The 14,451-nt window shown below is 36.4% G+C and overlaps 1 protein-coding gene across 2 annotated transcripts; it reads right to left on the bottom strand.

Annotated features, from left to right (window-relative positions):
* Nucleotides 1–5,102: 5,102 nt before the first annotated feature.
* Nucleotides 5,103–12,965, bottom strand: ALG10 (ALG10 alpha-1,2-glucosyltransferase). 2 transcript variants are annotated; one of them, XM_067696127.1, is made up of 3 exons: nt 12,653–12,965; nt 11,264–11,461; nt 5,103–9,124 (listed from the first exon to the last, which is right to left on the bottom strand). In XM_067696127.1, the coding sequence occupies exons 1-3, from the start codon at nt 12,950–12,952 to the stop codon at nt 8,069–8,071; spliced, it is 1,554 nt and encodes a 517-aa protein (XP_067552228.1). In that variant the 5' UTR covers nt 12,953–12,965; the 3' UTR covers nt 5,103–8,068. The 2 variants fall into 2 exon arrangements, with proteins under 2 accessions (XP_067552228.1, XP_067552229.1); XM_067696128.1 differs by having other exon boundaries at nt 8,734–8,901.
* Between the last annotated feature and the right edge of the window lie 1,486 nt (nt 12,966–14,451).

The following is a 14,451-nucleotide window of genomic DNA, read 5'->3' as shown; positions in this document are numbered from 1 at the left end:
CTTCTTGCCTGGAAGTCTGTTTCTTTTGTATTTCTTGATAACATTTTCACATAAGAGACCCTTAAAAGGTCATTGGATTTAATTACAAATACTATGATTTACTATATTAGAGGACTATATTAGAAGTCAATATTCTAAAAACTTACTGCCCCCACCTAAACTTATTTTAGGAACGCTTTTTTAGCTCTTCAAAAGTAACAACCCCAACTTCCTATACATAAACAGAGAGACTATACAACTATAATCAAGATGATTCCTAGGCAGGTAATGGCAGACGAACTTTTATCATATTAACTGTTCCACAGATTGTTTAACTTAAAAAGAAAAAAAAGCGCTTCCCTGGTGGCGCAGTGGTTGGGAGTCCGCCTGCCGATGCAGGGGACACGGGTTCGTGCCCTGGTCCGGGAGGATCCCACATGCCGCGGAGCGCCTGGGCCTGTGGGCCATGGCCGCTGAGCCTGCGCGTCCGGAGCCTGTGCTCCGCAACGGGAGGGGCCGCGACAGTGAGAGGCCCGCATACCACAAAAAAAAAAAAAAAAAAAAAAAGTCTATTTAAAGGCCCTGAAGAACAAACAAAAGGAGTCAAGAACTGGACAGGATTTAATCACTGAAAGATCTCACTGGGTGCTATCCACATTTATAATGACTTTTCCCCTGAGGACACACCCTAGTCAGAAAACTGCAATATCATTGATTTGAGGTGTGAGAGAATGCAGTTTAGGGGTGTTAGAGTAGTTATAAATTAAGAAGGGAAATCCCAAGAAGGAGGGAGTCAAAGAGGAGAAACTCCCAAATCTGTGTGTAAGTCCTCAGCTGATCTCTGAGATGCATATAAGCAGCGGAAACTCCAAGAAGCCCAGTGGAAAGCAAGAGCTGGAAGTCTGAAAACAGAGCAGGGATCTCTTCTCCTTAACAGAAGGGATCAAAATTTGGGATTTCAGTCCTGCCAAGTTAAAAGTGTTTCGCAAACACTTTGAGCTTTCTACAGACCTGGACTAGAAGAAATACAAGCCTCCACATGTTCAAGATGATCAGCCAGTAATTTAACTGCCTTCCACTATTATTAGAATGAAGATAGCCATCCAGGTTAATGGTGGGCACTTATTATACTTAAAAATATTATTCAGTTCTATTATTTCAAGAAGACTTATAAAGTGTGAAAAGAATCTAAAAAAGAATGAATATATGTATAACTGAATCATTTTTCTGTACACCTGAAACTAACACAACATGGTAAATCAAGTATACACCAATACAATTTAAAAAAAAAAAAAGACGACTTACAAAGCATAGAATTGGTAGGTGGTAGACAGGGTAAAATGGCTACTAGCACAGAGTGAATGAAAGAAAAAAGCCACTGGCACCCAGTCTAGAGTAAGAGAATGTGTTAAACAGACATAATAAGCTTTAAAATATTATAAAACATGAATTTATTTACAAACAAAATGAAACTATAATATTTGAACAAACTTTTTAAAAAGGTCTATCTTTCATTCTTATAAAGAACAGGATTACTTAAAAATCAGTTTTAAATGACATGAACCACAACATAATTTTAGAAGTAAAAAACATTTTACAGAATGGTATCTGACAAAAACAAAATTTAAAAGCATCTAGAATATATATTGATAGAGTTTTTTAAAAGATCAAACTTTTCCAGTCACATTGTTTTGAAAAATTCCGAAGTATGCCATGTTTAACCAACAGTTTGCTTCCAAATAGGAGTCTCCTTGGAGAAACTAAGTATCAATTTTCAAACAACTATGCTCCCCCATTTGGTTGCTGGAATCATTCCGATTAAAACACAGATCTTTACTTCAATGTAAATTAATATGGCTAAAGACGCCAATCCTGAGTTGTTTTCTTTTTTCTCCATTAAATTCACTAGTACACATACATATCACTTTGAAGCACCATCAAAAAGAGAAATGGAAGACACAATAGCAGATGGAAGATTATCTGCCTCTGGAAGAGCCAAAATTAACGCAGACTTCATTTTCCTGATCTATAAAGGAGTATAACCACATCCTCCATGATTATTTCTCTTTCTAAAATGCTACATATTTGAAGGCAGACTTTGTGCCCTTCCTCCTGTCCCCTACATCCCCCCACCAATTGATAGTAATTAACATGGATTCTGGAGTCGGCTTGCCCAGGTTTGAATCCCAGCTCAGCCAGTTATTTTGTGATCTTGGACAAAATACTTAAACTCTACTCAGTTTCCTAATGTGTAGAGTGGGGATATTAACAACAGTACTGATCCACAGAGTTGTTATGAGGCATAAACAAGATAATGTGGGTAAAGCACTTAAAACAGTGACTGATACAATGTATATAAGTTTTCAAATCTGTCTTCACCATCATTCACTGCTTATGGGAAGAGATCTTGACTATGCCATATGAAGAAAAGAATGTCATATGGGAAGATATATTAGGTTAAATCACCAAATATATGAATACAAAACACAAAAATTACTTTTTAAACATTTACCTTAGCTTCATACAATTCGGGAAACATTTTAAAAAATATTTTAATAAACAGACATGGATGCTATAAAATACTTTGTGGACCAAAACTTAAAACTCTAGAGAAAAGTTAACTCAGACAATAAGTTTAAGTACAAAAACACCTGGAAATGTAGCACAGTATCACCACCTAGTGGATACTGCATTAAAAAATCTTACAGATGGTGCTTGCCCTACTTATTTGTAAGGCGAAAAGCCTTTTCAAATAAAAGCACATTCTGTTTACGAATGTAACGGGTATTACAAAATAGAAAATAAATTATTTTAATAGCAGTACTGTCCAGCACTATAGCTAAAATACCTCATACTAAGTCTGTATCTCGAATTTGTTTCTAAAACAAGGGAACAGAGTTAAAAGTAGTTTTTTTTTTTCAGAAATTTAAAATGTCAGTCACCATACAAGCCACCAGATATACTTCACCATGACTTCGCAATTAATGCAGAAAATATTACCCATAAAAAACTTAGGAATTTCAAACCACAGTGTTGTAAGGTATCTTAAAAAGCCATTTTATTCTACCTACTTGCTATCTGAATCTCTTTTGAAGCATCCTTGATAAACAGAATCTTGGCTCCAGAAAGTATAGGTAAACTTAATTTTTTTCTGGGCCCGTTCCCCTGCAGAGACTAAACAATTAGAAAATGTATGTTTTTCATGAGTTGAAATCTGTTGGCCTTTGATTTACAGGTGTGAATAGTCCAATCCTTCCAAAGAATTATTCCTCAACTATGAGATCTTACAAAGTTATGGGATCTCTGCTCTTCCAAGTTAAACATCTATATATTCTTTTAGCTATTTCTCTTCAACAGAACTATAAACACTCATCATCTGTTCATGCTCCTTTAAACAGTTCTATCATTTCTAAAAATGACTGCATCCAATATAAAAAATAATATGCCATGAATGGTCTGGCTATTGAAGAGCAAGGACAGATTACCACCTCTCTCTCCATATTCTACTTCTCTTAAGGAAAAACTTTCATGGTGAGGCAGAGTAGCAGCCAAAAACTCAAGGCTTGGAAGTCAGACCAATCTGTGTTATTAAGTAGTTGACTGATGCAAGTTACCTGATGTGTTTGACTTTTAGTTTCTCCAGCAGTCAAACAGAAATCAACATCTGCCTCATATAAATAAGATCAAATGAGACAGCATTTGTAAATCAGCCAGTATAATGCCTAGCACACTATAGGTGTTCAATAAATAATAGCAATTATCATTATTACTTTTCCTCCCTCTTCTTCATTTTGCATATGCCATACACACACATATATGGTTCAACTGAACTGAAATGACTTAAGTTTCAGTGAAAAATCAATGCAATGTGTAATATTTTTCTCATCAGAAAAATACAGTATCTCTATTGGTCTGATGGTGGTGCAGAGTTCAAATTAAAGTAATATTAAATTCAACAAATGCTCATTTTTTTAAAAGCACAATATAAGGATATTTTGGATTACTTCACTGTGACAAAATTTCTTATCCTAGAAATAATTTCCAAATAGTAAAGAATTTAGTGTTGGATTTAGGAATATGTGTTAACAAATATATCCTCCATTTATCCATTTTTTATAATTTTCTCAGCTATACAGGTTTTAGTATATTGGAAATGTTGTCTTGTTGTCAACATTTAAATACATTAAAAAGTACCCTAAATAACAGTTATCCCTAAAGTAGCAAAATTCAGCATAAGTAAAACAACATAAACTATTCATAATTGGTTGAAATCTCTTTGCCCTTAAAAGTTTGATAATGATCAAGAATTCTGCTGCTATTATAATGGTAGATAGTAACTTATTTTTCTTATTTTAAATAAACAGCAATAGTTTTGAAATCACATCCTATTAGAAAAACAAAACATATTTTCAAGTAAATACATGTGTAAGTATTAAACACTAGAGTAAATTAAAAATTTTAAAACTAGGTCAGGAAACTTAGGCACAAAAGGGTTAGAATGTCTCATTATCAAATATGTGATTTATTTCCTGAAATTAGTTTATGGTTATATATCATACTTCTTCTAGGATGTTCACTTCATTCCATACTAAAAAAACTTCATTCAGCATACATTTACTCAATATTTATTATATGACATATTTATGAACTTTATGGACATACAGCAGGGGTTGAGTTCTTTTTGAAATAAGGCTAGATGGCACTGACTTAAGACAAATACTATTCTCATTTGAAGGGAGGACCAAAGGTTAAACCACTTGCTTTATCGATTCCAAAACCACAATCAAATACAGAACTCCTATGCTTTTTCTAGTCCATGGTTAAGTCATATTTAAATTTCCATTAAAAAAAACTTATTCATATTATTTGCATGATGCTTCTTTCTTGTTTTTAACGAAATTCTAATTATTTTTAAAATAATAAATGCTCTCTAACCTAATGAACTTGCATTGATTTCTTTATAGAAATATTTTACTTGAAAGTGAGCCTAAAGTAATAGTCCACTATTTAGAGGGTACAGATAAAAATTGCGTATCTCTTTTCTTTTCCTTTCCTGGTCGTCAAACAATTATAAAGAAAAAGAAATGTCAAGCCCAGTGGCGGTTGAATTCAAACTAGAAATACACTATATTATTTATTTATTAGAAATAAACTGAATTAAGCCATTTTTATTAAGGTACGTTGTGACAGGCTAAGCACATTCCTGAAATAACTCTAAGAAGAAGGAGGAAGAGACCAGAAAGCTAACATAATTTCTTTTGCCAAAATGACATGCTATGCTTAAACTGAGAAATGACTGTATCAATATTTCCAAATAATTTACATACATAGATGCATTAGAAAAGATTTCTAGGTATCCACTAAAAGAAAATATAAATGTGAGGAAACACAACACATTGGAACCTTCCTAATGCTATATAGAGATAATACTCTGTATCTACAGAATTTCATACAAGGTAGAAAAAGTCCAAAAAGATATATTACTGGGCCTAAAAAACTTACGGACCAAATCTTTTTATGATATTCTTTAAAATAACCCCATTTAGGGCTTCCCTGGTGGCGCAGTGGTTGAGAGTTCGCCTGCCGATGCAGGGAACACGGGTTCATGCCCCGGTCCGGGAAGATCCCACATGCCGCGGAGCGGCTGGGCCCGTGAGCCATGGCCGCTGAGCCTGTGCGTCCGGAGCCTGTGCTCCGCAACGGCGGAGGCCACAACAGTGAGAGGCCCGCGTACCGCAAAAAACAAAAAACAAAAAAACCCCCCAAACCCATTTACAGACTTTAATAACAATAACTGCAAGGCCCCACAGGGTCTCTAGCTTATCAATACTTTTTTTTTTTTTAAGAATTACCTTCTAATCATTAAGTCTAATTTTTTAAAAAATAATATCAAACATATCTATTTGGTAACTCTTGAAAAAGAGTCAAAACACATATAACTTCAGGATGTTTCTAAAAGCAGCTCTGTAGAGCACCTTTTAATTCACAGCATTCCAAAAGATCTCTTAAAAGGGCAGGGACTCAACACTTAAAAATGAATTAGAACAATGATTCCTTTAATACATGGAGTAGAATACTTTCCTCCTTCTTGCCAGACTAGAGAGAAAAAGGTTTTTTTTTTGTCTCAGAAATATGCCTAAAAAACAAAAGCCTTGCACCAATGGCATCAGATAAGAAATTTCTTTTTCCTAAATTGCACATTTGGGGCAGAATTTTGACTTCATATCTCCATTATAAAATAATTATTTGAGTGTGCTTTCTTGTCTAATTAAAAAAAAGTTTCGGTAAAAACATTTGTCCTACAGTCACTGTTATAACTAAAGAGTCAATCTACTTTCTAAGCACTAAATAGAGTACAACTTGGCCCCAAAGAGTGTGTAAAACCAGACTTTGCATTTATTACTCAAGACTACACTTGTATTTTTACCTGTGCATAATTTTATATTGCAAATGAACAGTACCTTCCAAATCCACTCATTATTTAAAACCCAGAGAAAGCATAATCCAACACTTAAGACAGTTCACACAGTTATTGAAAAGTTTACAAATGTAAAACTGGATTAAAAAATGAATTCTAGTTACAGTTCTAAGTTTACATGTCAATGTTAGCATATCCAAATAATACTTCTCTGTTAGGGAATGACAACCCAATGAATGTACTCCAAATAGCAGACACAGAATCCAAAATTAATCCCACCAAATCCTACCCAAGCATTTGTTCCCTAATCTACAAAATAAGACTAGATCAAATAATTTCTAAACTTCCTTTAAATTCTAACGTTTTTTGGATAATGGAATCAAATACCAGTTACTTTTAGTTTTATAATTATGTGACCCTGCAAGTCACTTGTTTTTAACCTCTCTGAAAAGATGCAATTTTATTTAAAATATCTCATCAAAAATTTATTTCCTACAAGTTTTATGAAATTTATTGTAAAATCTCCTTTGGTAACTTTGGTGGGTTAAAAAGTGCCCCACAAAAAGATAGGTCAACTTGGAACCTGTAAATATGACCTTATATGGAAAAAGAGTCTTTGTAGACATAATTAAGTTAAAGATCTGAACACACAATTATCCTGGATTAGGGTGGGCCCTAAATCCACAGACATTGTCCTTGTAAGAGAAAGAAGATGGGAGGAAGGCCATGTGAAGACAAAGGCAGATACTGGAGTGATACATCTATAAACCAAGGAACACCATGGACTGCAGAAGGTAGGAGAGAAGCATGGAATGGATTCTCTTTTACAGCCTCCAAAAGCAACCAACACTGCTGACATCTTAATTTTAGGCTTCCAGCCTCCAGAATTCTGAAATTTTTTTTAAGCCACCAAACTTGTGGTAATTTGTTACGGCAGCCAAAGGAAACTGATAAAGTAGTGTATTTCAGAAAGAAAAGCCCTTTTAAAAGGTATTATTATCAATACAATTTATCTTTGCTCATGATATATTTCATATTAGGAACGGTGAAAGGACTTCATCATTTCTAGATTTTTAATAAAAATCAACAATTTGATTCCTAGATAAACACAGAAAAGCCTCTATTTTACAACATTTACTATCTATGTGAGTCTATTTTACCTTATGATTGAAATTATATTTACTAAAATGCTAAACAACTTTTCAATCAATAATATTACCTAATCATTTGTAAATATTTTTCAAAGACTTTGCTACTTTTTCTGAAGAGAATTAATAAATAAACTTGTATACAAAAAAGTTTCCAAGCTTTTTGAGTGGCCAACAGTATCAAAGAAATATCATGAGATAGCTATGAATAATTTTACTTTCCCATCATTATTCAGGCTTATGGAGCAAGTCTTAAACTTTTCTCAGTTCTTTACCATTTAACTTCCTTGGGTCATAGATAGATAGATATACATATATATATATATATATATGTATATATATATACATATTTCACATATATATATTTAAAATACATATTTCTGATATTTAAAGCACAAAAAATCTGATGTGATCTGCGGATCACCATGGTGCCTAAAAGAAATTTAAAAATTTCTACGTAGTTTTCATTATGGAAATAGTCTAAATAATAAGTCTATTTTTAGAGTTCAAGATGTTTCTGATATTACCACATAAACCTCTGAATGTCCTGACTATTTGGCCACTGAAAAGTTTTATTCAGAAAGATATAAAAAGTTAGGAAATTCACAACTGCATAGCAACCCAGCTCACAAACAAGTCTGGATGTAGGTGGCAGAGGTATGTTAAGCCTATAAATAACATAGGGTAAAATGAAGTAACGAAATTCTAGCAGTTTCTGAGGTACTATAACGGTGAATAAGCATATGAAAAACATTAAATTCCAGAATATCGACTTTGATTTCAATGAGTCAGCGATACTCCAACCGGCAAATATATAAACTGGAACTAACAAATATTTCACAATTTCATATCTTTGAAAAACTCTTTTCCACACATAGAATGTATAATGTCTATTATCTGCTAGCAAGTATTTATGAGCATAAGTAAATTTCCAAACTAAAAATATGGAGACTAAAGTAATCACAAAAAACTGAATTCTCCGTTTCCAAACTAAGCAAAGAAAAGACCTGATTTTCTTAAGAGACAGTAGGTGAGGAAAGGAAAAAAAGAGAGTAAAAGAGAAAAAGTAGAATAGCTGAGGAAAGTGTAGGCAGGCTTCATGACTACTCCGGTCACCAATAACAATTCCACCATTAACTACCACAAAAGCACAAAACAGAAACATTAGAAGGATGTAGGGCCAAGTCAAAAGGAAAAGCATACTCAAGTTCTTAAAGGACATGGAATAAGCCAAAATGAACTGAAGAATTTTCCTGAATTCTGAAAATGGTCCTTTAATAGAGGGAAGCTTCTCTTCTTTCTTCTTTTGTAGCTCGGTTTTCCAAGCTTCAGTCAACTTTTGTGCAATGACGTTTCCTGCGCAGAAGATAGCCCAGATGATATTTGTTTGACGAAACATGAAGCCACAAAATCCAAGCAAGGCTGAAGTTTTATGATTTCCATAAAGACACATCAAGTAGGCAAAAAGAGTAAAAAACATGGATCCTGCTTCTGTATAATAAAGGAAGTTAAAAAAATAGAGTGTGGGAAATACTGCTAATGTTAATGTTGACAAGATTCTCTGGATACTTGAGGCAGCCTACAAGAAGAGAAAACATAGTTCACAATAAAACAAATAGGCTGTTTCTGCTGAGCTAATGAACTAAAAAACAAAAAACTGCCTGACTCTTATTCAAAAAAAATATTCAACATTAATGTTATTTCTGGCTTTGCAAAAACACAGTATGTATTTATAAGGGCACTTTCTGATACTTTTTAGTTACACCTAGCAGTTTGGAAAGCAGTAAGACAATACATGTGTGTGTCAAAGCCTACAATACTTTGAATCATTCAACAAATAGTTAAGGAGTTATTGTGTGCAAGACAATGACCTCAGTTCTATGGGGAACACGGAGACAAATGGAACACAGTGCAGGTGGTTCCATTTCAGTGAGCTTATCTTCGTGCCTTCCATAAGCATTCACTTAGCCATCATCACCAATTTCTTTTAAAGATATCCCTTCAAAACTGTGCACTGGGCTTCCCTGGTGGCGCAGTGGTTGAGAGTCCGCCTGCCGATGCAGGGGACGCGGGTTCGTGCCTCGGTCCGGGAAGATCCCACATGCCGCGGAGCGGCTGCGCCTGTGAGCCATGGCCACTGAGCCTGCGCGTCCGGAGCCTGTGCTCCGCGACGGGAGAGGCCACAGCGGTGAGAGGCCCGCGTACCGCAAAAAAAAAAAACAAAAAAAAAAACTGTGCACTAGAGAGAATATAAATATGTATATAACATTTATACCACTATACACAATGATCTTACTATTTTATGATGAAATTACAGGGATCTTCCTGAAAACAGTGGGCCTAGTCTAAAGTTTTAGACATCTTCTTTTGGGCTGATAGTCTCAGGTAGAATTTGAAAGTATTCTTATCTCCTTGAATTCTATCATCCAGTTAATCTAAATCACCAAGCCAAACCATGCCATTACCTTGATTAAAATTAAGGGCTGTCCATCACCTATTAGATAAAGTTTAAAATGCTTTCCATGACATAAAAATATATTTGTGACTTCTCCCCTACCTTCTTCTACAGACTTCTGCAGCCTCACGTCCCTGTACTTTATAATCTTATAATTCCAAATAGCAATTCCCTGCATCTTGTTGTTTAATGCCTTTCTACTTTTGCTTATGCTGTTAATCCTGTCAGGATTCATTCCCATCCTACAGTCCTATCTGTCATCAAGATTCAGCTCAGGTACCATCTTCTCTGTGAAGCCTTATCCAATGCCACCCACACCTCTCCCTCCCAGTCAGGGTGCAACAAGTGCTCCTCTGCTCCTTCTCTGTATCCTCATAGCGTTTTATAGCTATTGCTCTCTCATAATTTACAATATTGAAATCATCTCTTTAAGCTAAAAGTAACTATTATAATTAATATTTATTGATTCCTTACTATATACCAGGCAATATTCTAAGCACCTTCCATTTATTAAGCTCTTCTACTCTTTAGAACAGTCCTATGAGGTACAGTCTATATTTTTCCTATTTAACTGACGAAAACAAGGAGTCACTAAGGGGTAACCTGCAAAGTAACACAATTAGTAAGTGGATAGAATTCAAACCCAGGTAATCCACCTCCAAGGCCTGCATTCTTAAATCATAAAAAATTGCTTGGGGGCTTCCCTAGTGGCGCAGTGGTTGAGAGTCCGCCTGCCGATGCAGGGGACTCGGGTTCGTGCCCCGGTCTGGGAAGATCCCACATGCCGCGGAGCGGCTGGACCCGTGAGCCACGGCCGCTAAGCCTGAGTGTCCGGAGTCTGTGCTCCGCAACGGGATAGGCCACAACAGTGAGAGGCCTGCGTATCGCAAAAAAAAAAATAAATAAAAAATAAAAAAAAATTGCTTGGTAACCTCTGTTTCCCCTAATGAAGATATAAGTTTTATAAGAAAAAGACTGTGTCATTTACCTCTGTAATCTCAGCACTTAGCATACTGAGATATTTACTGAACTGGTTTAATTCATGAAAATTTATAGATTTTATAAATAAATAAGAGTAATTCAAGTATTTAAACACAAGTATCTTCTAAAATGGGGGTAGGGGACTTGCTTTATCTTTACAAAAGATACACAAATATTAAATGTTAAATACATTTTTCACCAAATTTCATAAAACAAATTCACCATAATTGTGGAATTGACTGTACATAAACTTAAATATAATAAATTATTTTGAAAACAAACCTTGTGCCTGGGTTGCACCTTGTGGAGAAGCAAATATAGTAAATAGAAGTTGCCAACACTGAAGAGAAGATTAACAAATCTGAGCATTCCAATGGAGCAGACAACGTGTTCTGACCATCCGAAGATCCAACTGGCAGGTTTGACCACTCCAACTGACAGCAGGTATAAGCCAGGTAATGTAGTAATCATGGGGTCCCACTTAAAAAAAAAGGTCAACAATGAAGCAAAGCAAGAGGTAATACTGATAGGACTGACACAGAGATGTCATCTTTACCAATAATCAGGCATTTTGGGAAGTTATCCTAAGTCACAGTTAAATGAGCAAATCAGATGCCTCCTCTAAAGAAAAGTTTATCTCATGTTTTGTCCCTGTACCTGCTTTGTGATTGTTAAGGTACAAGCAACCAGCAGACAACAACTTAAACTCAGTTTCTATTTTCCAAGATATACTCTTTGGAGGGCCTGTAATTTGGTGATTGAATTGCAAATGCTCCAGTTTTAAAAAGCCTGGAATCACCCTCTGGAACTCGGATGGATTTAGAGAAAAAAATGTTTAAAGAGATTAAAGCACAGGATCCATAATGACAACTACAATGTAGAGAGCCATGAATTGTGCTAAATCCTCTGTATATAATCCTGCAACAAGCTCTATAGTAGATACAATTTTACTGTCATTTTCAGATGAGTAACCTGAAACTCAGAAAATTTCCAAGCGACATGACTAGTAAATAACAGTGCCAAGATTTAAAATCAGGTCTTCTCTAACTATAGACTTTATATTTCTAACCACTACTCTACAATGACTTCACCAGAAGAGAAGGATATGTCTGTTTTTGTACCCATATCTACACAACTATGTAGCCAAATATATACTCAAACATGCTGGCACTTCACTGGTTGCCAGTTTATCTAGTTAACAGAAGGTTGCTAAAAACACCAAGGATGGAATTAATGTAACTTGTCACTTCTTAGTAGCTGAAGATTCCCCCCTCCCCCTCCTATCCGACTCCCAAAATACACAGTGAGATGCTTGACAGGTGAGCTAAAGTGAAATTTTCTGACATTTCCTAGAAGCAATCCAATGCCTCTAATCCCGGGACTGGCAAAGAAAAACTAGGATAGCTTTCATCATTAGCCAAAAAGAGGGGCAGTAACTCAGTTCCCCATTAGTTAATCTCCCAGAGCTTTTCTTGCTAGGAGACAGATCTGCTGTTTATTCATTCATTTAGCAAATATTTTACAGATCTCAGAGACAGGAACAAAAGATTACCCAGTTCCTTTCCTGTTTGGAGTGGAGGGAGCTAAGGATAAAGGTAGGAGAAATTAGAACTGGGGCCAGCTCTTCCCTTTCTAGCCTGTCCGAGGGTGCAGACAGGTTGAGGATCCCACCTGCGAGAGGGAGAAATGGCCCTCACAGTAGCGCTGTGCCTGCGGCAGGTGGAAGATCTCGTCCATGTAGGGCTCTCGCAGCGCCCGGCTGAAAGCAGAGAAAAGGAGGCAGGACACTAAAAAGGTACAGCTCAGGGCTGCCGAGAAATAGTAACCCTCCAGCTGCGCCATTCCTGCCCGCATAGCCAAGAATCTAGTCCTGGAAAATATGTGCTGGATTCTCAGGTCCCCAAAGTCGAGCTTGACATTCGGGCTCGAAATGGGCGCGCAAGGAGGGACTGGCCGGAGGGAACTGAGCATAGCCGGAAGGCAAAGGATGCTGGGAAGAGCGGACCCTGAGCTTCCGGAAGGGTCGGGTCACTGTTTTCCGAGCGAGGAGTTTAGGTAACGCACCGGACCGTTGCCCTGTCAATCACGTTGCGCAGGGCGCACTGAGTGGTCAGAGCAGCCGGAAGGGGCAGACCTCGGGGTATCTGAGGGCGCTGGAGTTGCGCAGCTTGTTGCTTTGAAATGAAAGCAGCTGCTTATCCTGAAGGTCTTTGTTGGCTTTTTTCCTGCTGGTCCCATTTCTCACCAGAAGGTGGCGGCATTTCCACACGTTTGCAATCTCCAAGCTCTAAAAATTTGCACATTCCCCCGCCCAGGTTATTTTTTTCTCTCAAGTGATCTGAATTACTAAAACATTCAGTTCCAAGGCATTTGATTTCATCAACTTTGGAGGGTGGGAGGGGGAGCGTTGGTTGTGGAAGTTTCAGATTAAAACTTGAAGGTCCAGAGAGACCCTTTACTGATGAATGAACTTTACTAAGTCATTTTTAGATTAAAAGAGAGCTCTTTCAAAATGTCGGTACTCTGAACGAGGATTTATTTACATCATCACTCATAGTGCATTCGGATAGGCAGATCACAGTACTCTACGGGAGTTGAGGAAAGCAGTATTTTAGAAATTGGTGTGTTTTAGTTAAGGAAGGCGTCTCTGTGCCTGTAAGTTTGATTGTTCTTAACATCTCTATTGCAGCGTTCTGTTTTTCCTACTAAATAATAAGCATGAGCATCTTAATGGTTGGCACTATGTAGCATTTATATTTGTAGTCCCCAGAATGGCTTTCATATATTAGACACTTAAATTCGAAGACTTTTATAGTTTGCGTTGACTTCCCACAATTCCAATATTGGGGGTTGGAGGCTGGAGGTGAGAGAAAGTATTTGAAGAATGCTGGAGATAAATTATGTTTTGTAATTTTACCTTGTGCTAGCAGGCAATGTTTTGTAGAAAAATGATCTCTTGGATAACCTCAGTCACTGTTGTCTTTGGTAGGAATAAATAAAAAATGAGTCAGGATATTTTTAGAGTTGCAAACCTCAGGGTTTTCAGTTCAACTCTTTCTCTGGGTCAAAGTTAATTCACACTCTCCAATTTAAGAAACTTTCTCAAATTAAGCTGACTGCCTCTCTATTCAGTCTCTGCAATTTCCTTATTAATAAGAGGGGTATGAAGTGAATATGTGGTGGAATAAGAACATGTATAAACCACTGGAATAAAATCATGTCAGGATCCTACTGTGATACATAGTTTTGTTTCCCCTATTCTCTCCCATTTTATTATTTAGTCCATGCTGTACTTAATCTATTTGAAATCATGTTCAGATGATCTAGGCTTCAAGAGGTTGATATGATCTACAAGTAACTGACTCCAGAACCCATGACTTTCTCAATTATGATATACATACTGTAGGGGCAGAAAAATATCTTTTTCCTCTACTCTTGTTACTGAACTCAGGTCTGGCTGCTTGCAGCCC

This window comes from Pseudorca crassidens, chromosome 11 (genome assembly GCF_039906515.1).
Source record: "Pseudorca crassidens isolate mPseCra1 chromosome 11, mPseCra1.hap1, whole genome shotgun sequence".
In the NCBI taxonomy this organism is placed as follows: Eukaryota; Metazoa; Chordata; class Mammalia; order Artiodactyla; family Delphinidae; genus Pseudorca; species Pseudorca crassidens.
This window is presented reverse-complemented; position numbering and strand designations above follow the sequence as displayed.